The 24,401-nt window shown below is 40.4% G+C and overlaps 4 protein-coding genes across 19 annotated transcripts in view; 2 read left to right on the top strand and 2 right to left on the bottom strand.

Annotated features, from left to right (window-relative positions):
- Nucleotides 1-18,056, top strand: LOC147847105 (adhesion G protein-coupled receptor L1). 2 transcript variants are annotated; one of them, XM_087238171.1, is made up of 7 exons: nucleotides 1-140; nucleotides 12,551-12,880; nucleotides 13,050-13,196; nucleotides 14,626-14,833; nucleotides 16,122-16,386; nucleotides 16,570-16,897; nucleotides 17,620-18,056. In XM_087238171.1, the coding sequence occupies exons 2-7, from the start codon at nucleotides 12,865-12,867 to the stop codon at nucleotides 17,790-17,792; spliced, it is 1,137 nt and encodes a 378-aa protein (XP_087094297.1). In that variant the 5' UTR covers nucleotides 1-140; nucleotides 12,551-12,864; the 3' UTR covers nucleotides 17,793-18,056. The 2 variants fall into 2 exon arrangements, with proteins under 2 accessions (XP_087094297.1, XP_087094296.1); XM_087238170.1 differs by lacking the exons at nucleotides 1-140; nucleotides 12,551-12,880 and adding an exon at nucleotides 10,767-10,827.
- On the bottom strand, nucleotides 164-6,477 carry LOC147847106 (protein NLRC3-like). The gene is made up of 7 exons (XM_087237860.1): nucleotides 6,362-6,477; nucleotides 5,894-6,004; nucleotides 3,846-5,684; nucleotides 3,587-3,760; nucleotides 3,318-3,491; nucleotides 2,395-2,441; nucleotides 164-2,315 (listed from the first exon to the last, which is right to left on the bottom strand). The coding sequence occupies exons 1-7, from the start codon at nucleotides 6,460-6,462 to the stop codon at nucleotides 1,792-1,794; spliced, it is 2,970 nt and encodes a 989-aa protein (XP_087093986.1). The 5' UTR covers nucleotides 6,463-6,477; the 3' UTR covers nucleotides 164-1,791.
- Nucleotides 17,041-24,401, top strand: part of sid4 (secreted immunoglobulin domain 4) — a 26,893-nt gene continuing 19,532 nt past the window's right edge. Inside the window, exon 1 of the mRNA XM_087236220.1 lies at nucleotides 17,041-17,235. The gene's annotated coding sequence lies outside the window, so the exon portion shown is untranslated. The remainder of the gene's footprint in view (nucleotides 17,236-24,401) is intronic.
- The window catches only part of LOC137493795 (protein NLRC3), a 27,745-nt gene continuing 22,571 nt past the window's right edge, over nucleotides 19,228-24,401 (bottom strand). For 8 of the 15 annotated variants that reach the window (XM_087237826.1, XM_087237829.1, XM_087237830.1 and 5 more), the window contains exons 6-9: nucleotides 24,174-24,347; nucleotides 23,910-24,083; nucleotides 23,711-23,757; nucleotides 19,228-22,463 (exon numbers count right to left, since the gene is read on the bottom strand). In XM_087237826.1, coding sequence (XP_087093952.1) covers nucleotides 21,934-22,463; nucleotides 23,711-23,757; nucleotides 23,910-24,083; nucleotides 24,174-24,347 — 925 coding nt within the window. In that variant the 3' untranslated portion in view covers nucleotides 19,228-21,933. The remainder of the gene's footprint in view (nucleotides 22,464-23,710; nucleotides 23,758-23,909; nucleotides 24,084-24,173; nucleotides 24,348-24,401) is intronic. The other 7 variants (XR_015477077.1, XR_015477080.1, XR_015477082.1 and 4 more) reach the window with 1 other exon arrangement.

Below are 24,401 nucleotides of genomic sequence, written 5' to 3'. Positions count from 1 at the left end.
ACAGATCAACTTTATCTTGGATTAAACTCCATTTGTATATTATCCATGTCTGTCCATAAGGGGGCGCTACATGTTCATCATGACCACTGAAGAGGAGACGGGTTTAGGTTTAATCCCTCTGCAGCAAGAAAACAGTCTAAGTTAAGATAAACATGACCTCACAAATTGTTCATCTTGTCTTCCTTTATTTATTTAATATTGTTTACACAGACTTCTATTCTCTTTAAAGATGCATTTGAAAAAAAAATCTGAAATACATTGTTATGTATACAGTACCACTTCCAGTTCATTAATTACTGAGAAAAGCATATAAATAGATTGATCAGGGTCTGCACAGTGTGGATGGATACAGGACAGCGCACATCCACAATAAACACACTGCAGGAAGTGTACATGTGGATTAACTGGTTCATTCACTTTTGTTTCATCAACACTGACCTCTGAAGCATGCCAAATCTGCACTCAGTCTTAAGTCTTAGCACTTTTCGCTCACAATTATCATCAGTGTTTGGAGACATTTTTCAGCATTCATACCCAAGCGATTTTCACTGGCATAGAGCAGAGTGAGCGTGCAAAACCACGCCCTGACATTAGATGGCGCTTCACAAACTTGAAAGAAAGGGCCATTTGATCTACAATTAGGCCCAATCCAAATTCTATTTTTGTACCCCTAAACCTTCCCCTCAGCCCTTGCAACTAAGGGTAAAGGGCTTCAAAATTCACCCCTAAGCACTACATCACCTGCACACTGTCATCATGTCCTCGCGATCTCTTGCTTCAGAAGAGTTCAGATGATGGCGACTACTGTAGTGATTCCAGTTGTGTTATTTTTTGGTATTTATCTTCAGGACATCACTGAAGCCATGTATTACGTTTTCATAATGATCTAATGTGGCAATAAGATCGTAACAGTACTGTGCATTTACATAGTGGCCAAATTCATAAATGTAAACACACCAAAAACATCATTAACATTATAGCAGACACTGTAAACAGCCCATTCTCAGCCACTAGACTTTTCTGACAGGGTATTCAAGTGTCATCGAGTGTCAGAATGTTGTGGAACTGCAGTACAGGAGTTATTATTAGGGATTAAAGATCACGAAATTTAGCGGTTTTTATTTTAGCGTTTTTTTTTTTTTTTAAAGCATGATGGTATAACACGAACACGGTTATGAATATTTTAAAACATGTGTTTGTTTGTTGTAAAAATTTGTAATAATGACAAAAAATACTAATTAGTGGATCTCCTTACTTCCAAAATTTTCTCTACCCTTTGGTTTCGAGTGTGCTCCAGAAAAATCTTCATTTGAAGCGGTGTATACCGCTTGCTCTTAGCCCTATGCCTTCAAGCTATAGAGAATTGGGACACCACTACTCCTTCACGGGCACGCGCAAAACGAGGGGAAGGGAAAGGACTAAGGGGTAGAATTGGGATTGGGCCTTACTCTCCATAACATTTCCCTCCTGCTGACAGTGTTTATCAAGCAGCTCTTTGTGTTTAGATAAAAAAGCAGATGTACATTCATCTTCCTTTGGTGCATCATCTTCTACATAAGGAATGGAAGTGACAGTGTGCTCGGCTAAAACTTTAAAGTCATATTTCCTGTAACTTCACCAGCTCCAGGTGTAACCCGACCCAATCGCTCCAAACTAGGATCGAACTGGTGAATGTTTGCATGGGAAACTTTTTTTGCACATTTATATGATCAACCATATTGGCACCCCTTTAATAAAAGCATTGGCGAATAGCACTGCGATATTCACAGGCCTTTAAACATGCATTTGATGCTAAATCTGGCACAGAGACAGTGAAGACTGAAACACCTTAAATCCTGCATAGAGGGGCTCAGTGAATGTGGTGTTGAATGTGTGTATGTGTGTGGGTGTGTGGTTGTCAGAAATGCTGTAGAAGGACAGAGAGCCGGACGGCACGTCCACATACACTCCGACTCTTTTAGATTGTGCTGCACGTATTGGTACGCTACCCTTGTTATCGTGCCAGGAAACAAATCCTTCACCAGTGCAGAAGAGACTCCAGGATTTGTCGCTGTATCCAAACTTAGAGACAGTCCCTCGCTCTTTAAGGATTCCTCTGTAGGCCACTGCTATACGAGCCCAGGAGCCCCATTCAACCTCCCAGTAACAGCGTCCAGTCAGAGTCTCTCTACACAGTACCTGAGGATCATCAGCAAATCTGTCTGGATGATCAGGATAGGGCTGAGGATTATCCACATACGTGATCTTTCTGTTCCTGTCAGACAAGAGGAGTTTAGCATTTGCTGTGTCTGGATCCAGTGTGAGATCAACCGCATCTGAACACAGACAAATAAAGACTATTAATTTCATTGGTTTCCATCAAAAGTGCAATGGTCTGTCAGAGAAAGATCCTACATTTTCTAAATCCTGGTTGAATTCTGAATAGGCCTCCATGATCAAAGCTAAAAACACACAAAAAGTATACGATTAAGTATGAAAATGAGGATTTACTCACATACAGTTCATTAATATGAGGTATGATTATTTGGAAAACACATTCTTAAGCAGGTGTACGATCAAGTGTATCATAATTATTATGCCCAAGTGAACAGCTTTACAAAAGAAATGGTGTTTTTGAGACTCTATTGAACAAAGGATACAAAAACATTAGTACTAAGAATAGTTTAAGAGCCGTGGTTGCAGAGCCAGGCCGGTCACCACATCAGTCTTGGTTGTGGAGATTTGGTTTTGCTTTCACTTTAGTAGTAGTTTTCTGCGAGAGGCTGCTGTCACACATTTATTTAGTGTTTATTAACTTATTTATTGAAGCTGTGAAACATTTGTTTGTTTCCCACCTCCTTCTTCCCTTAAACTGTGAGTTTTGAATGGTTTTACAATGGTGCCAAAACCCGAGAGAAAGAATGAACGTGCTGTCGGAGACCACAGTTGGCTGAGGGAAATTTGTGGTGGTCAGAGGAGTGAAGTCTGCTCAGGCACGTGCACACATAGGGCTCAACCTGTGCAGTGCACATGCCCTTTTTAGTCTTGGATAGAAAGTGCCCTTCCAAAATGATGCAAAGTGCCCCCGCGACAACCCCTCTCCCCCCCTTCAGTAGGCACGCGACAACACCGCTGATCAGAACGCGTGCAACAACACCCTACATATGGAGGGGTGGCTGCTGTTTGTGAGGGTATGGGGCGTCTTAACATTGGCCGCATTTAACTCAGTTTAGCAAGTGACCAATAAAATCTGACCTTTTAACTTCCTAACCACTTACAGGACCCAAGCAACTGTCCCATAGACTTCCATCTTTCATTAAACATTCTGCATTACATACTTGAGTTTCTGCAGTGTGTAGTGTGGATCCTCCAGTGTGTGTTGGAGCAGATGGACTCCTGATTGTCCTGGGTGATTGTAGCTCAGATCCAGCTCTCTCAGGTGTGAGGGGTTTGAACTCAGAGCTGAAGATATAAAACCACAGCCTTCCTCTGTCACCATACAGCCAGACAACCTGCAGACACAAACAAACACACAGAGATAATCTACAGACACACAATACCTGACTTGATTTAAGGACAGTATAATATCTGCATATGAAAGTCTCACCTCAGTATCTCCAGCTGACAGTTTGGACTCTTCAGTCCATCAGAGAGCAGCTTCACTCCTGAATCCTGCAGGTCATTGTTACTCAGGTCCAGCTCTCTCAGGACACAGTTTGAGGATTGAAGAACTGACGACACAATTTCACAATCCTGAGCAGAGAGATTACAGCCAGCAAGACTGGAAGAAGAGGAGAACAAGATAATTGAAAACAAACTAAATATGCACAAGAAAATCAAAATGTAACACTGGATTAAACACTCACAGAGCTCTTGTGCAGTTGCTGACGGCTGGTATCAGTCTTCTCCTGCCCTCATCTGATGTGTTGTATTTCTGGAGCTCCAGCTCATCCAGCACCTCCTCTGACATCTGAAGCATGTAGGCGATTGTTGAGCAGTGAGCAGGAGAGAGTTTCTTCTCTGACTGTTTGTCTGATTTCACAAACTCCTGAATCTCTCTGGACAGAGTCTGATCTTTCACTTCCAGCAGACAGAGGAACAGATTGATGGATCTTTCAGTGGAGAGTCCATGTCCATCTCTGATCTCCTCTTTAATGTACTGTGTGCTTCTCCTGATGCTCTCTGAGCTCTTCTCTGTGTGTGTCAGTAGATCCTGGAAGAGTCTCTGATTGGACTCCAGTGAGACGCCCAGCAGGAACCGCAGGAACAGATCCAGATGCCCATTCTCACTCTCAATGGCATCATCTACAGCACCTTTAAGCAATTTTTGCAATGAAGCAAATGTCTTCAGTCCCACCATAGTTGTGTTCACATGGTAGAAAAACACATAGAAAGCAGCGAGGAACTCCTGAACACTCAGATGGATGAAGCTGTAGACTTTCCTCTGCTGAATCACAGATTCCTCCTTAAAGATCTCAGAGCAAATCCCAGAATACACTGAGGCGTCAGAGACGTCTACGCCGCTCTCAATCAGGTCCTCCTCATAGAACATCACATTGCCCTTCATCAGCTGTCTGAAAGCCACTTCAGCAAGTTTGACAATCACTTCTCTGTTGGACTGCAGGAGTTTCTCTGGATCTCTCTCTTCATACTTCTGATTCCTCATGTTGATCTGAATCAGCAGGAAGTGGATGTACATTTCAGTCAGAGTTTGAGGGATTTCTGCACTCAGATCTTCTTCCAGGAGCTTCTGAAGCACAGTGGATGAGATCCAGCAGAAGACGGGTATGTGGCACATGATGTGGAGGCTTCTTGCTCTTCTGATGTGTGAGATGATTCTGCTGGCTTGATGCTGCTCACTGATTCTCTTCCTGAAATATTCCTCCTTCTGAGGCTCAGTGAATCCCTGAATTTCTGTCAGACGCTTGATGTATTTGGAGGGGATCTGATTGGCTGCTGCTGGTCTGGAGGTGATCCAGATGAGAGCAGAGGGAAGCAGCTCTCCTTTCATCAGCTTTGACATCAACACAGCCACTGATGAAGTCTCAGTCACATCACAAACTTTCTGAGCGTCTGAAAACATCAGTGTGATTCTGCTTTCATCCAGACCATCAAAGATGAACACAACTTTACACTCCTCATAAATCTTGGGCTCCAGATCTTCAAGTTCAGGATGAAAGTCCAGCAGAAGTCTGTGAAGACTGTACTGATGATCTCTGATCAAGTTCAGCTCTCGAAATGGAAGCACAAACATGAAATCTACATCCTGATTGGCTTTTCCCTCGGCCCAGTCCAGAATGAACTTCTGCACAGAGACGGTTTTTCCGATTCCAGCGATGCCTTTAGTAAGAACAGTCTTGATTTGCTCTTTCTCCTCTTTAAAGATGTCATTGCAGTAGATTGGAGTGTGTTGGGAGTGTTTTGTTCTGGCTGTTTTCTCCATCTGTAAAACCTCATGTTCTTCATTCACTCCTTCACTCTCTCCATCTAGAATGTACAGCTGGGTGTAGATACGGTTCAGGAGGGTTTCATTCTGATTGAGTTTGTTTCCCTCAAATAATCTCTCACACTTGTTCTTCATGCTGGTTTTGTGCTGGTCTTTGACCCTCTGCAGGTCTCCAGTCTCTTGCACATGTGTCTGATGAACTGCTTTAGTTTTGTCCACTGTCATGCAGGTATTTACAGTCTCCTTACTACTGAGCAAGCTGTAGCAAAAAAAGACCATTACAGTTATTAAACTATGTTGAATATCATAAGAAATATTTCAGTTACCACATATGTTTGGACACCCCTCTTGGTATTGCACCCCTGAGCAGTGCATGCATTACATAATCCAGTTTGGAGGAAAAACTAGTTTTATTTGATTGAGTTCCATAAATCGACCATAAATTATTAAGTACAAATTCATACTAACGGATGGTCAGGGGTCACTCGTTCACCACTGAATGAAGGACGACCAATTATGGAACTTCCACTCTGCACAGACACACCACTGAGTTCTGGAGACTCTGATCTCTTTCTCCTGCTGATACAAACAAATGACAAACCAAAATCCTCCTTAAATGTTTCAAAGGGACTGTTTGGGTTGAGTAAGAAAACTGTCCCACCACTGAGGAAGAGTAAAGGTCTGGGGCTGGGATTTTGTGCATTTCTGTAATGGTACAATGAGGTGTCACTTATTTACAAAAGATAAGATTCATGGCGGCACATTGTTTGTACTGTTAATAATTTGGCAAACATCACTTATCAAAAACACAATGCGTTCAAGACATACACTTCTTGATCATTACATTGCCAGAACTATACTTATTTTCTGTCATTATTATTAGTCAGCTTGGATAAAAGAAAAATAATCAGCAAATTCTCATGCCACAGCTCATACCTGGGGTCAGAGGTCACAGCTGCATCACAGTCTGATTTAGGAGATGCAGAACTCCTTTCAGACGTAGCCTCTTCATTCTCTCTTCTCTTCTGAAGACTCATTTTCTGACTAGCTACTCAACAAAATGGTAGAAAAAGACAGTCAGCAAGGAAAGTTATATAGACAAGCAGACTATAGAGCACTGTCAGTAGTGCTACAGGCTGCATGAAAGGTGTTTTTCAAAAATACATAATATTCAATTCAGTTCACCTGCATTTGTATAGCGCTTTTACAATGTAGATTGTGTCAGAGCAGCTTCTCATAAAAAATCATAGTAAATTGAAACTGTGTAGTTCAGTGTATAAGTTCAGTTCAGTGTGGTTTATTAGTCACGATTGAGGGCCTAAACACTGAACAGCAAATCCATCGATGCGAAGCTTTACCCATCCCAAACCATGCCAGCTAGTGGCGAATGCGGAGAGGGGAAAAAAACCACCATTTGGCGAGTATAAAGACATAAAGCTTGAGAGAAATCGGACTCAGTTGGAGAGTGGTCTGGCTGCAGACCTGGTGCAGTGCAATCTGGGCTGCATCCAATGCTTTTTAATGGGCTCACCTAATCCCACCCATCACTGTGACATCACTCACTCCATTTTAGTGCATTTTGTCTGACATTGCATCGCTGAGTAATGCAGTCTCAGCTTGCATCATAAAGGCTGCATCCAGATACTATTGCTTAGTTGGGCACGACCATTTAATTTCTCCGTTGGCCAAACGTCTTGTGCAGAGCTGCAGTCTTAGCAGCGGAGGCAGGAAGTTGGGCCTCAGCGAAGACTTGTCTGTCCCTGGAGCGTCACAGGAATCAGTCTCATGCTCTCCACTTCTCTATGACCACTGCAACAGCTGCTCAGGATACGGCCTGGTCCAGGATTATAGATACCTTGGGATCATTTCATCGCTGGTCTTGGCTCAATAGAGGCACTGTATATCTCACTCAATCCTCAATCTCCCATAAAGTCAAATGTCTGTTCAAAATCAGAATACGTGAGGAACTTTAACATACATGACTTCGGGCATCTGCATGGAAAATTGAATCAGCGCATAGTCGTGTATCAGCAGTCCTATTTAATGCTATTTGTGTATTTGGTTCACTGATATCATATTGATGTGGTCAGACTGCATAATACTGTATATAATAACGTCCATGCTCAGGACAACACCTAAGTATTAAAAATCTCCTGGAATTAAAATACTTTCCAGATTACATGAAACACAATGCCAGTTCACTTTTACATTAAGTGAAGCTTATGTATGAACTAATGTCGAGAGGATCACGTGCTTATGATTGCTAGCGGCTGGATCCGCATTATCCAATTCACAATGCTCCAATCAGACGACTCCTAAACTACTATAAATACCCTGGGTTTCATTCCACGGCTATCTTCGTTTTGAAGAATCCCCCCCGACTTCTCTTCCTTCCTAGATGGGTGACATGGTGGCCCAGTGCGTAGCATTGTTACCTCACAGCAAAAACATCTCTGGTTCAAGGCTTTACCAAACCAGCAGACATTTCTGTGTGCAGTTTGCACTTTCTCCCTGTGCTCACGTGTGTTTCCCCCGGGTTCCCCGGTTTCCTCCCACCATCCAAAAACATGCAAATTAAGTTAATTGACTAATCCAGTGGTTCTCAAACTGTGGTACGTGTACCACTAGTGGTACGCAGGCTTCCTTATAGTGGTACACGGATTAATCAAATATATAATGTGTACATGCTACATATATTTAAAGAAATGATCAAAAATTATTTATATACGAATATGATGACATAGAGCCTATATTTATAAGGTCCAGGCAACATTTTTAGGTGCTAATAAACCAGGAGTAGTTTATTTTTTACTTTTTAAGAACAGTAACCTACCATTTTCAACTTTTAAAAGCACATTTTAATTCAAATGTTCTTAATAATAGGAACTAATATGTCTCTTTTTAAACTGTACAGAGCTTAAGCTGCTTTGCTAGACCTAATACGCTACTGTATTTCAAAACTGCTCATTATGGTGGTACTTGCAAAGACAACTTTTTTTCTGAGGTGGTACTTGATGGAAAATGTTTGAGAACCACTGGACTAATCCAAATCGGCACCATAGACATGCTTATAGTATGTAGTTATCTCCAAAGAGCGATCACTTACTGTTCATCGGTTACTACAGCAGGGGAGTTCTCGAGATCTACCTGAGCTAAAACTCCCCTCCCGCCTTGCAACGGGAGGGAGCCCCGGGCTCGAGGATCTCATGAGCTTAGCGCTCTCTCCCGGGACAGCATGCCAAACAAGCTTTATAATCAATCATCAGCTGAGTGTGAACTCTTGAAAATAAATTCACAATAATCTACCAAGCTATTTACAAAACTGACACATAATCCAACAATGACAGAATATTATATTGTATGCATTGACTTGCATTGAGATAACCCTCTCTATATAAATACAGATAAATAATCTGAATAACTGACTTACTGAACTATTTGGTCCACAATAGAAAATATTTGAGAGATATGTTTGGAACTTACCGCAGTGCGCGTCTGCTTGAGTGTCCAGTAACAGGTTTAAACCCTTGTACTGAACTCCTGTCTTTTACTTTCCTTTTAAGGCGCTTGGTCAGGATGAGTTTTATTTATCATTTACTGTTAAAACATTGATACTCCCTACTTCCCTTAGTTGTGCAGAGCAGTTTGAGTTACTCAGAATTCTCATTGCTTCCCAAACACACAGACACAAACGTTCATGTAGACATCTAACATTGGCTTTTCTTAGAAAAATTCGAAGAGAGATTTGGACAGCTTTGCTCATTTTGGGATATTAATTAGTCTCCAAAATGGATAATTAGGTAAGCTAAACAGTCTCAAGTCAGCAGTTCAATTCAGCAGAAAACCAAAGCACTGGACCCGGTGACAGCCATGTGTTCAGCAGTATGTTTTAGTGGGTTACTAACCAATCGCCAAAAGCAAATAATATCAATGTCTTTTTTATTTTCAGACTGGTTAAAACAAAGATAAACTTAGACACTCTTCTCACGTGGATGCAACAACTTAAGCATATCTTCATCATGATTATTTAGGCAACAGTAGGTCAGATGTAACCGGTCATCCAGAAGGCTTTTTGGAGAAAGTCCACAGAACGTAAAAACAAACACACACACACACACACACACACACACACACACACACACACACACACACACACACACACACACACACACACACACACACATTCAGCAGAAGTGTTGATACTTCAAGGCTGGCTTGCTTTCTAGCAAGAATCTTATAAGAATTGTGAAATAAATAAACTCTACAACAAACTAAGGCCCTTTACACACACACACACACACACACACACACACACACACACACACACACACACACACACACACACACACACACACACACACACACACACACACACAGGTATTTTAAAAACCTTTTTTTTCTATGTGATTTCCCTGTTTGACCATTAAAACGCAGTGTCAGGAGACGGAAACGGCAACTTTCTGAAAAATACACACAGAAACACTGAATGAAAAACAAACAAACACAGAAACACTAAATCCAGTCCAGCACGGGGACACTTCTTGTATTAACTGATTTGTCAATAAACTAATCCGTGTCTCATCTCTGTGAAGCTGCTTTGACACAATCCACATTGTAAAAAGTTCTATAGAAATAAAGATGAATCACATTTTGAAAAAAAAATGCCTTTTTCATGAAGAATGCGCGCCTGTCTTGATAAATGTGTCATTCTTTAGTTCAGTAGTTATTATTGATAATTAAGAATTATTCTGCAAATTAGGTTTAAAAAATAAAGTCACTTCTGCGTCTCTGAACTGATGATGTGTACAGAAGTGATTTATTTTCAGATTATAATTAACCGAATTAAATAGTTACACCCAAGTGTGTGTGTGTGTGTGTACTGTATGTGACTGTGTGTAAGTGTGTGTTTGTGTGTACTGTATGTGACTGTGTGTGTTTGTGTCTACGTCTCTGTATGTATGTGTGTAGGGGGAGATGTGTGTGTGTGACTGTGTGTCTTTTTCTCTCTCTGTACGTGTATGAGTGTGTGTGTGTCTGTGTGTTTTTGTCTGTTTTTCTATCTGTATGTATGTGCTTGTGTTGATGTGTGTGTTTGCAAGTTTGTACATGACTGTGTGTGTGTGTGTGGGAGACTGTGTGTTTGTGTTTCTATGTCTCTCTGTATGTACAGTATGCGTGTGTGTGGAGTAGGGGTATCAGTGTGTATATGAGAGAGAGAGAGAGAGAGAGAGAGAGAGAGAGAGAGAGAGAGATTGTGCGTGCATGTATGCGTGTGTGTGTGTGTGTGTGTGTGTGTGTGTGTGTGTGTGTGTGTAAAGCAGATAACAGATACAGAGAGTTCAGTTCAGTCATGATGAAGCTCCAGACAGCAGCTCTGACTCTCTCTGCTCTCCTCTGCGCAGGTCACGCTTTATTTATTCACTCTTTCTGCTCATTATGATGTTGTGAATATCCAGATTATATAATATGACTATTATTATTATTAGTATTATTATAATTACACGCGTTCATGCTTCTTCCTTCTGTATTATTACAGTATCCTGTGTTCAGTCAGTGTTTATTGTTCTTAAGTGATTGTTGTTGTTGTTGATTTTGTCTGTTTTGTGTTCATTATTTGTGTTATTATCACTCAAATGTGACTCATAATCCAGCATCACACACTTCATTTAGTCAGCAGTGTATCTCTCTTCTTTTATCTGTTCTCTATTTTGCTTTAGCTGCGTCTTTCAGTGTTTTATTATTAAAGGGTCAGTTCACCCAAAAATAAACATTCTGTGAATTATTCCTTTAAATACAGAATATATTTAGAATATTACTCTATTTAAATGTGGTTTGTATTGATGTATTTGTAGCCTAATTTAAATGTCTTTAAATGTATGTTTAATAATCCTATACAATTATAACTGCTGCTTTACTAATATCACACTTTAAAACAACAAAGTGCTAACAATAGAGTAAAAAATAAAAGCATTAAAAAACTGTGTAAAAAGAAATAAATTACAATTATTTTAATAAAAGTAAAAAGAAAAACAACAGCATTAAATATGCATGTAAAGGATGTAAAGGAATGCAATAACACTAATAAAATAAAAGGTAATGTATGAAATAAAAAGTAAAAACAAAAAAATAATAAAATAAAACATTTAAAAAGCATAACAAAAACAGCATATAAAGTAATATAAAGAAACTTAATTAAATAAGGAATCTAAATTAATTTAATAAAAAAATAACAAAACAGCATATAAAGCAATAAAAAAATTATAAAATAAAAATAACAATGAACAAATTTAATAAATAAAGAGCAACAAAAGCATAACAAAAAGAGCATAAAATATAATTCAATCTAATTAAATAAAAAGTGAAAATAAAACTATTTTATTAAAATAAAAAGTAGAATATAAAAAACAAAATAACTCAATAAAATTAAACGTAAATAAATAAAATTAAAAACAGAAGCATAACAAAAACAGCAAATAAAGAAATACAACAAAACCAATTTAATAAAATAAAAATAAAAACAAACAAATTTAAGTAAGTAAAAACAAACAAATTTTATTAAACAAAACAAATTTAATTAAATAAAAATAAAAACAAATTTGATTAAATAAAAAATAAAAACAAACTAATATAATAAAAAATGTAATTAAATTAAAATATTTTAATTAAATTAAAATAAAAACAAATAAATTTAATAAAATAAAAATAAAAACTAAGAAAACAATTAAATAAAAACAAACAAATTTGATTACAATAAAACAAACTATTTTAATTAAATTTAAATAAAAACAAACAAATTAAATTAAATTAAAATTAACAATTTTATCAAAATAAAAGTAAAAACAGCATATAAAAAATACAATAAAACTAATTGATAACAAAAATAAATAAAAATACAGGACAATAAAAATATATAATAAAAACTGATCAAAATATACTGCTGTGCTAAAGGCCACAGTGATCAACAGCTGATAAAGAGCTCTGTTGCTGCATTATTCTGTTGCTTTTACTGTGAGATTAATAGAGGAGTATTAATGTACTCGATTACTTGTATCAGTAATGTGGTAAATCTGACTCTGCTCTAATCAAATCACCTTAAAATAAAGAAATTGAAAGTGATCAGAGCAGATTTTCTTGCTTTTCGTTGCTTGAAAATGTGGAGTTTGATTAGTGTTTGTTTACCAGAGCCGGACTGAAGGTCAGCGAGAGCACACAGTTCATCTCACACACAGTCTTCGGCTGGGTCAGCTGCTGTTTCAGTGCGGGTGCTCCGGTTTTCCCCACAGTCCAAACACATGCGCTATAGGGGAATTGATGAACTATGGGTGTTTTCCAGTACTGGATTGCAGCTGGAAGGGCATCCGCTGCTTAAAACATGTGCTGGAATAGTTGGCGGTTCATTACACTGTGGCGGCCCCTGATGAATCTGAAGCTGAAGGAAAATGAATGAATGTTACTGTGAGTCTCCTGTAAACACAGAGAGATCAGTGAGGGGTCGACTCCTGTATTAGTCAATACATTAACTTATGAAACCCTAGTGTACGTCTGACCGTTATGATTACTGCTCAAACCTGATGTGTGTGTGTGTTTTAACGGGACACAATGTATTTATGTGTTTGGTGTTTAGTGTGTGCTCAGGGCCCCGGTGTGTCGGTGCGTCCCCGCACTGCTGCTGTGCGTCTGGGGGAGACGGTGAGTTTTCAGCACCGTGTGACCAGCCGAGCTCAGCCGGGGATGCTGGAGTCAGGGAAAATGAACAACCAGACACTGGGAGGTGTGTTTATACAGCACACACACACACACACGCACGCACGCACGCACGCACGCACGCACGCACGCACACACACACACACACACACACACACACACACACACACACACACACACACACACGTTTGTTTTTGTGAAAAGTGGGGACATTAAGATAGGTTTCCATTTATTTTATGCAGCCCAAACCGTATATTGTATTGCCCTCACCCGACCCCCACCCCTAAACCCAACCATCACAGGAGACTGTGTGCAGCTTTACTCTCTGATTAAACTCATTCTGTAGGATTTATAAGCATTTTGAGAAATGAGGACGTCACCAATGTCCTCGTATTTCACCTTCTTTTTGTAATACCCGAGTCATACCCATGTCATTATACAGATTTGTGTCCTGATATGTCACAAAAACATGTACACACACTCTCACTAAAAACACATGAACGCGCACACACACACACTCAGAAAAACTTGCACACACACATACTAAAACACTTGCATACACTAAAAACACATGCAAACAAACACACTCACACACACACACACACACACACACACACACACACAGTAAAAACATGCTCAAACACATACATACACACACACACACACACACACTCAAAAACATGCACACACACATACTAAAACACTTTTTAAAAACATGGGCGCACACACACACACATACACACACACACTAAAAACATGCACACAAACACATACAGATACACACACACACTCAAAAACCATGCACACACTAAAACACACACACAGACTAAACATGTGCACACAAACACACACACTCATACACACACACATATGCATACAAACACATGCACACACATACACACACACACACACTCAAAAACCATGCACACACTAAAACACACACAGACTAAACACATGCACACACAAACACACACACAGACTCAAAAGACTTGCACACACACATACTAAGATACTTGCACACACTAAACACACACACACACACACACACTTTGACTAAACATGCACACAAACTCATACACTTACACACTAAAAACACACACAGACTAAACAAATGCACACACTCATCTGTTGTTCTTTCTATCTATCTTTCTATCTATCTATCTATCTATCTATCTATCTATCTATCTATCTATCTATCTATCTATCTATCTATCTATCTATCTATCTATCTATCTATCTATCTATCTATCTATCTATCTATCTATCTATCTATCTATCCATCCATCCATCCATCCATCCATCCATCCATCCATCTATCTATCTATCTATCTATCTATCCCTTTGTCTGTCTGTCTGTCTATCTTCTTGTAATGACGTTGTATTTTCACCTGCGTGTGTAGGATAGATCTGTCCATCGGATCTATTCCTTCATCAGTCTAATACACCCCATCCTCTGCTCCTGCTAATACTCCTCTATTATGGCTCTGTCTCTGCAGTTTTTGTCTGTCCTGGAACACTGGTGCGCGTGCTGGAGCCCAGTTCGGTGCGGGAAGCGGAGGATCATTCGGGGGCGTGGTGTAAAGACCCCCTGCAGGCGGGCGATAGACTGTATGTGATGCCCTGGACGCCCTATCGCACCGACATGCTGTATGAATACGCCTCCTGGGACGACTACATTCAAAACAGAGTCACCACCACGTATAAGTGAGTTTCACAGTGTCTATTTATTCTTTGATCAAATGTAATCAAGGCACTTTTTACTTTCACTTTCACTTTCGAATAGCAAGTGTGTGCTTGATTGTAGCAAAAATAATAATTACATAACATAACAGCTATTCCTCCATCCATCCATCCATCCATCCATCCATCCATCTATCTATCTATCTATCTATCTATCTATCTATCTATCTATCTATCTATCCATCCATCCATCCCTCCATCTATCCATCTTTCTATCCATCTAGCTATCTATCCATCCGTCCATCAGTCCATCTATCCATCTATCTACATGTCTAACTATCTATCTGTCCAACCATCCATCCATCCATCCATCTACACATCTATCTGTCTATTTATCTACACGTCTATCTATCCATCCATACATATATTCATCCATTTACATGTCTATTAATCCATCAATTCGTCCGTCCATCTATCCATCCATCCAACTGTCTGTCCATCCATCTATCCACCCATCCATCTATATCTATCTATCCATCCATCCATCTTTCTATCCATCCATCTATATATCTGTCCGTCCGTCCATCCATCCATCCATCCATCCATCCATCCATCCATCCATCCATCCATCTATCTATCTATCTATCTATCTATCTATCTATCTATCTATCTATCTATCTATCTATCTATCTATCTATCTATCTATCTATCTATCTATCTATCCATCTGTCAGTCTGTCCATCCATCCACACATCCATTTATTTATCTACACGTCTATCTATTCATCCATCCATCCGTCCGTCCATCCATTTATCCTCACATCTATCCATCCGTTTATCCATCCATCCATCCATCCATCCATCCATCCATCCATCCATCCATCCGTCCATCTATAGGTCCAACTATCCATCCATCCATTTATCCATCCATCCATATATCCATCTAGCCATATATCCATCCGTCCGTCTGTCCATCCATCTACACATCTATCTGTCTATTTATCTAATGATCCATCCATCTGTCCATCCATCCATTTATCCTCACATCTATCTATCTATCTATCTATCTATCTATCTATCTATCTATCTATCTATCTATCTATCTATCTATCTATCTATCTATCTATCTATCTATCTATCTATCTATCTATCTATCTATCTATCTATCTATCTGTAATCTTGTTTTATCTGAAAACGTGATGGCTGCAGTTCCTATAACAGCCACAAGGGGAGTCTAAACCCAAATGATATAGGCACCGTTGTAAACGCACGTGTCTTCAAATGCTGTAATAATGAGTTTGTGTAATCTGCAGGCTGCCGAGTCGAGTGGACGGCACTGGGTTTGTGGTGTATGACGGCGCCGTGTTCTACAATAAGGAGCGAACGCGCAACATAGTGAAATATGACCTGCGAACCCGCATCAAGAGCGGCGAAGCTGTTATTGTGAATGCAAACTATCATGACGCCTCGCCGTACCATAGGGGCGGGAAATCTGACATCGACCTGGCGGTGGACGAACATGGGCTGTGGGTGATTTACACCACTGAAGCCAATAATGGACGCCTGGTGGTCAGCCAGGTCAGAAACTCAAATAGAAATAAAGCCAAATAGAAAACAATTAAAGAGTTATTGAGAAACTTGCTTATAGAATAGCTAGATCATAACAATAACAATAACAATATTCTGCTGTGGTGACCCCTGATAAATAAGCTGAAGAATAATATAAGCTGAAAAATAAGCTGACTGTCTTGTGTGTGTCAGGTGAACCCGTACACGCTGCGTTTCGAGGGCACGTGGCAGACCAGTTTCAAGAAGCGCATGGCGTCGGACGCGTTCGTGGCGTGTGGGATCCTGTACGCCGTGCGCTCCGTCTACCAGGACGACGACAGCGAGGCGGGAGGAGATCTGATCCTGTACGCCTACGACACACGGAGGAACCGCGAGGAGCCGGTCAGAATCCCCTTCCCGAACCCCTACCAGCACATCTCCTCCATCAGCTACAACCCCCGAGACAACCAGCTGTACGTCTGGAACAACTACATCGTGCTGCGCTACCCGCTGGAGTTCAGCCCGCCGCAGCCCACCACCGGTCAGTGCTTTTAGGGAGCCGTTTAGCGTTCAGAAGAAAACTACTGTAAAGGATTGATCCTTAACAGGGCACCGATTATGCAGAAATTACTTTAATATGGGGTTTAACCCCAGTAGTGTGTGTGTGTTTGTGTGTATCTCCAGCAGCTCTAGTGCTCAACAGTACTGAACTGTGTTTGATCTAATCAGACTTGATGGAGAAACACTGTGATTGACATTCTCCCTTTGAGCATGTCATCAGAGGGGTAAAGCCCCGCCCACTAGTGCCCATCTCTTCATCTCATTAGCATAAACAGCAGCCCTGAGTGAGAAGCAGCCGTCTGTCCATTAGCCATTAGAGTGTTTGAGCTGCTGAAGATGATGTCAGCATAGACTAAGAGGATCATAGATGATGATGCACAGGTGTCAGTAGCTCCACCCTTTTCTGTAAAGAGCACAATCTCATTTGCATTTAAAGCGACAGTCAACAAAACACCACAATTAGGATCAGTTTCAGAGAGCTGAAGAACATTCTCCGGGTGCTATTCTCAGCTCAAACTGAAACACACACACACTCAAGACACAGCAGAGACGCTTTTTACACAGATCTCTGCTGAATTATCTAAATTAATCAATGAGGGATCTGAACTACAGCTCTGTAACTGCACTAAAGTCTCTATAAGTCTCTTCAGTTTAATCTCTCTGCAAACATCCTGATGATTTCTTCTGTTTTCCTCCTCTCAGATCCGCTCTCCACTCCTCTTCTCTCCACGACTCCGCCCAGTTCTCTCTCCTCCACCGTTTCCATGGGCTTCAGTCCCACTTCTGTCCCGTCAGTGACCTTTCACCCAGTGGGAGCCAAAAACCGGGCTCCGGCAGGGCGTCCCACCCCAGGGGCCCCGGACACCGATGTGTGAGGGCCGCGTGACTCGGGGAGTGCAGTGGCTCCTGACACACAGAGGAGAAACAGTGGAGAGACCCTGCCCCAAAGGATCTCTCGGTCAGTGTGTGTGTTAGGGCTGCGTGATATGGGACAAATGAGCATATTTAGTTTTCCAGGGTGTCCGCAGGCGTCTTAAAAATGATTAAAAGATGATAAATCAATTTAGAGGTCTTTAAAAAATTATTAAAAAGTCTTAAATGCTGTTTGCCAATGTATTAAATGTTGTATCATATTTTAATCATGAATCTGTATTTGAGATTTTTAAAGAGCCTTTAATCACTGCGTAGGCCAATAGTGGGATCCTGTGCACATTATTTATGGCATTCTTCTGGATTTGCTGTCATTTCTGTGCTGACTAACTACAGAGCAAGACCATTTACACACACTAATATGCTTCATACTTGAATATACACTCACTGGCCACAGCCTACCTGAGTATTGCTGCTGACCATGTCCATCCCTTTATGAGCACAGTGTCTCCATCTTCTGATGGCTACTTCCAGCAGGATAACGCAGCATGTCATAAAGCTCAATCATCTCAGACTGGTGAACATGACGATGAGTTCACTGTACTCAAATGGCCTCCACAGTCACCAGAGCTCAATCCAACAGAGCAGCTTTGGGATGTGGTGGAACGGGAGATTGGCATCATGGATGTGCAGCCGACAAATCTGCAGCAACTGTGTGATGCTATCATGACAATATGGAGCAAAATCTCTGAGGAATATTTCCAGTAGCTTCATGCAAATCTGTCTAAAACTCCTCCAGAGCTGCAGTGGTCGACTGGATGATTGTGTTTTTGCATGTTGACGAACATTTGCATACGGCCGCGTCCACTTAAATAGAAAACGAGTATCAATATAGATGAACCACAGAGCCCACAGGCAAATAAAATCAGACTCACCTCAGTGCAGAGCTGATGAACTACGAACGCCATCAGGGCTGAAAACACCCAGAAACAACCTCACAAACACACACACACAGTCCAGACCAGCGTTTCCCAAGCCTGTTCCTGAACACACACCAACAGTACACATTTACAATCTCTCCTTAATCAAACACACCTGAATCAGAACATTAGAATATAAGAAGAGACTCCAAAACCTGAGGGTAATGCCTCAGATTAGGGAGACATGCAAAATATGTACTGTTGGTGTGCCTCCAGGAACAGGGTTGGGAAACACTAAACAACTAAAAATATGAACAGAACGAACATTAGGTTAATTAATTCAATGAAATTTAAATGACACCATGAAAACAATGCTTGGGTTAGGCCACATTTGACCCCAAATTGGGGTTAAATTTTTAAAGTAGTATGGATCAAAAACTATAATATTATTATCAGTTGCTATAGTTCATGTGTGCTATAGTTCTAATATAAATATATAATAACACGTCACATCTTATAGGAATTGTCCTTAATTTCTTTGTTCTTACAATTTAATGAAACATTAGGTACACTTATTATATAAATAAAGGTTTTTACATTGTACTTACACATTAGCCCACCCATAAACACATAGTCAAAAGTCAGCTATATTGTCTATTTAACCACATGTACAGGTCATACAGAGAATCGAAAATCCATTGCTCTCACACCCTAAGTGCCTAACATATAATATTAATACAAAAGTAGAATTTTAGAAAGAAATTACAATAAATACAATTATACATAACATGTAATCTAAAAATATACATAAAAAATAAAAAATTGTAAACAATACAATTACACTTAAGGGCATGTGGCAATGAGTGTGAACCAGAGTTGTGCAGATGTAACAGTAATATAATTGTACTATATAATTATACCAAAACTGCCCCTGTCCCACACCAAGAGCTCTAGAAATGTTCTGCAATACATTATGGAACTAATAATGTTTAGATAAGAATCAGCAAGAACTCAGATGAGTTCCTCCTACAGGTGTTACTCAGAGATGCGATGCCACATTTCACCACTAGAGAGAGCCATTCTCAACACATTTGATCTGACTGCTGGAAAATAAATCCGTGTATTGGTTAATGCAGTTTCTGAAGAAAACAATGCACTTTAGTTCTTTTAAGCTCCTGCATGAAGACTTGATTTTTTCATCAAGGCTGCTCATATTTTTATGGCAAAACATTCTATGTACTTGTTTTCTAATAATTTCTTACTAATTGAGGGGACTAATAATATTGACCTGATTTTGATTAATTGTTTTAATTATTCCAGTCAAGCTAAAAGAAGCAAGAATTCCTCCAGATGAAACATAATATAACAAAGTTTTCTGCTTTCTACTTATCATTTAGTGACATTTGTAAGATACTGGATTAAACGGAAAGTTTAAACTTTAACCCTCTGCTGCACTCATTATGATAGATCTATAAAAGAAGCCATTTTAGAAAAGAAAAACAGTCAAATATTTAAGGCTCGTACACACCAGGATGCTTTTCATTTGCGTTTATCGTCAGGGTTTTCAAGACGTTTTTCTGGATTAAACCCCAAGCAATTTTCACTGGCGTCGAGCAGAAGAGTATGCAAAATCCCTCCTTGACATTAGATGGCGCTACACAACTTTAAGCTTCTGTCACCCGCTTGTAACAGAAGAGGAAGACAAAGTTGACACGCTTGTGCTGCATCCTAATTCGCATACTTATTTTACGCCCTAAAAGTATGTACTTTTTTTGTGAAGCAAAATTTAATACTTTTGAGTGTGCAACAGAAGAGTATGCCAGCTTTGGAACATACTACTTCCCCTTTAACAGATCGTCATGTTGCGTGGATATTCATTCATTCATTTTATTTTCAGCTTAGTCCCTTTATTAATCAGGGGTCGCCACAGTGGAATGAACCAACTAATCCAGCATATGTTCTACACAGCGGATGCCCTTCCAGCTGCAACCCATCTCTGGGAAACATCCACACACACTCATACACTATAAACAATTTAGCCTACCCAATTCCCCTATAGCACATGTGTTTGGACTGTGGGGGAAACCGGAGCATCCTGGAGGAAATCCATGCAAACATGGGGAGAACATGCAAACTCCACACAGAAACGCCAACTGACCCAGCCGAGGCTCAAACCAGCGACCTTCTTGCTGTGAGCAAGCCTACCTCTTTATATAAGAGCAGTGTTGTTGTTGCAGATGAAATATAACACAGATAATGCGATTTAAATATTTTCCTGTGGGCTAGATGTTGAATGTTTATGCTGGATTCAAATTAAATGCGAAATAAATTTTTGCACGATTAAAATGACATGCGATGGTCAACGTAAACATGCAAATGGTTGTAAATGCTCGCAGTGCAGTATGAAGGATGTTCACAGGTGTCAATTGCATTTAACACAAGTGACAAATTCACATCAGGGAAAAACATCCTGTGAGTAAACTAGGGCAAGTGACGAGGTGCTCTGCTTTGCTCTGCTCTGCTGAAGCCAGCATTATCAACAGCAGTGATATTGTGCTTACTTGGTTATTAATGCAAACAAAGCAAGAGCTGCATTTACCAACTCTAATGTAAGATTGATTTTTCAGAGTAGGGTGGTCAAAAGTATTGACTTCAGTACTGAAATTTTATTAACGTCCATTTTCACAGTTGTTTCTGTTGAGCATGTGAAATCGATGGCCAATCAGCTGTACATGCTCAACATGCTTTTAGAAACAAGATCTAAATTTAATGGGAACAGTCGGGTCAGGTCAGGTAGAAAATGATTCTAAGAGGGCAGCGGGTGAACAAAGACTGAATATACAACGGGAGCAGTCAGGTGTGGAATAAAACCTGGCGGGAGCAGGACTAAAAAATCTGTCCAGTGCAGACCTCTAAAGCGCACAAACATTATCGGGAAATAAACGTTTTTGAAATTTCAGTACCGACTTGTACCAATACTTCTGACAACATTAGTTCAGACACAGAATAAACAGAAAATACCACAAGAACTTTTCTAAAAACAGACAGAGATGCATTAACATGAACTCCTGCCCCAATTATCTCTCAATTTGAAAAGTCACATATTTAAATACATTTTCATCCTATTTGCACTTCATCCCGACATCACTTATCACTTATGCATCACTTATGCAAATCCATTTGATGCCTCAGCAGGAACAGAACTAACATTTGAGCTGTTTAAGGTTCAGATATTGCTCAAAGACACTGAGAAATCATACACTCTGAATCCAGCATAGAGGGGTTCGGTGAATGTGGTGTTGAATGTGTGTAAGTGTGTGAGTGTGTGTGCGTCAGAGACGCTGTAGAAGGACACAGAGCCGGACGGCACGTCCAGAAAGACACCGACTCTATTAGAGGGCGGTGAAGGGGCGGTAATATCCGTTCTGTCGTTATTGTGACAAACAACATAACTGTTATCAGAGCAGAAGAGACTCCAGGATTTATCATTCCATCCAAACACACAGTCACTCACTCCTTTCCTGCTGATTCCTCTAGATGCCACGGCTATACCAGTCACCCGTCCGTTCCATTCAGCCTCCCAGTAACAGCGTCCAGTCAGAGTCTCTTTACACAGGACCTGAGGATAGGTATCGAACCGCTCCGGATGATCGGGATACTGCTGAGGATCTTTCACATGTGTGGCTTTCCTGTTTCCCTCAGAAAGCTGAAGTTGAGCGTTCGCTGTGTTTGGATCCAGTGTGAGATCAACCGCATCTAAACACAAGAAGAGAGATGAGAAGAGAACTTACAGGATGAGCTTTCAGCAGTCTCGGTCATAAGTGAAGTCTCCCAAACTACTTTCAAGAGGAGCACGTGATATGATTGGTTGTGATTGGTCCCCCATCCGTAATCATTAGCAAGCCAATCAGATCATTCCAAACTCAACATTAGTATTCCATCTAACGGTACTCCCTTATCTTCATTTTTTGAAGACCTTAATTTTTTAGCTGTCTATTCCTCTAGGGCTGCTCCTGATAATTAAGGAATAGGCTGAACGATTTCGGGGAGTTCATGAGAACTACCTGATCTCAGACTACCTTACATGCTCATTGACCAGGCGGGAGCCCTGGCCTCAATTATCCCCGAGCTCAGGGTTCTCTCCCGGGACAACATGCCAAACCTGCTAACATTATAAAGCAATGTCTGAGTGTGAATTCCTGAATGAAAAGTGCTAATAATTTAGGCTAAAACTGTGGTTGAGCAGAATGGATGTTACACCTCAGGAATACATTGTTTTCGAATAATTCAACGGACCAGAGTCAATTAAGGCCTCGATATACGTCAAATCAAATCCAAAATAAAATGACATTATTTTGAACACCAACAAAACTAAATATTCTTTTTGGGATCATTTCGGCAGTTTGAAAGATGTGTCAGTGTAACGGAGGCCAGCTAGTGAAGTGCTGTGCAGGTAAACCTCACTCCTCTGACCTCTAAAGGTGCTCTAGCGACAGTCGCTGGAGGGCATGGTCTTTGGCCTCCTTGTTAGAGCAACCGACTCCCATGCGGAAGATCGCCGGTTCGATACTAGCTCGGAGCGGGTTGGGTGGCTTAGGACCGGCGGGGTTACATCTGCACAAGTACGATCACCCTTGAAGAGATATTGAAGACTTGGTGTCACACATTGGACAAGAAGTTCACCTTACCATGCCACAGTTTGTGGACAACAATGGTGCCATTCAGTGTTTGTCTACGGCAAACAGGAAACAATGTAAAGATGTGACCATGTGGAAAATAACAATGTTCTTCTCTCTCAGCTGCCATCGTTATGTTTAGGAGTACATGCGAGCAGCGAAATACATTTACAACCTACTCCATTAAGAGGGTGTTGGAAGGTTCAAAAACAGTATGCTGTAACTACACCTTTCCCAACTTCTTTTTGCCCTCAAAACAATACACCGTTTGAAGCGTACCCTGGTATATTCTTAGATCAATGTGTGTTTAAGAAAAACAAGACCTACATTTCCTCAATCCAGGTATGATCCTAGAACGACCTCCAAAATCCAACCTAGAAAGTAAATAAATACATACATTAATTTTCAATGACAGACGAAAACACCTTGGCAAGGAACTCTCAAAGAACCTATGACAAAGGTTTATTAGTTTATTATTCATCAGCCAAACTGATGATCATTTGTATTCTGTTACTGCTCCACATACTTGAGTTTCTGCAGTGTGTAGTGTGGATCCTCCAGTGTGTGTTGGAGCAGCTGGACTCCTGATTGTCCTGGGTGATTGTAGCTCAGATCCAGCTCTCTCAGGTGTGAGGGGTTTGAACTCAGAGCTGAAGATAGAAAACCACAGCCTTCCTCTGTCACCATACAGCCAGACAACCTGCCGACACATACACAAATCAGCAGGTTATTTTAAAGTTTGTATGGAATCTTAACCTGTAATTGTCGGAACTCAGTATGAAAGTCTCACCTCAGTATCTCCAGCTGACAGTTTGGACTCTTCAGTCCAGCAGAGAGCAGCTTCACTCCTGAATCCTGCAGGTCATTGTTACTCAGGTCCAGCTCTCTCAGGACACAGTTTGAGGATTGAAGAACTGACGACACAATTTCACAATCCTGAGCAGAGAGATTACAGCCAGCAAGACTGGAAGAAGAGCAGAACAAATGAGAATTCAGTTTTACCTAAAACAAACACAAG

This window comes from Danio rerio, chromosome 1 (assembly GCF_052040795.2).
Source record: "Danio rerio strain M-AB ecotype USA chromosome 1, GRCz13ab, whole genome shotgun sequence".
Taxonomy (NCBI): Eukaryota; Metazoa; Chordata; class Actinopteri; order Cypriniformes; family Danionidae; genus Danio; species Danio rerio.
The sequence above is the reverse complement of the archived record's forward strand: the minus strand, read 5'-3'. Positions and strand labels throughout refer to the sequence as shown.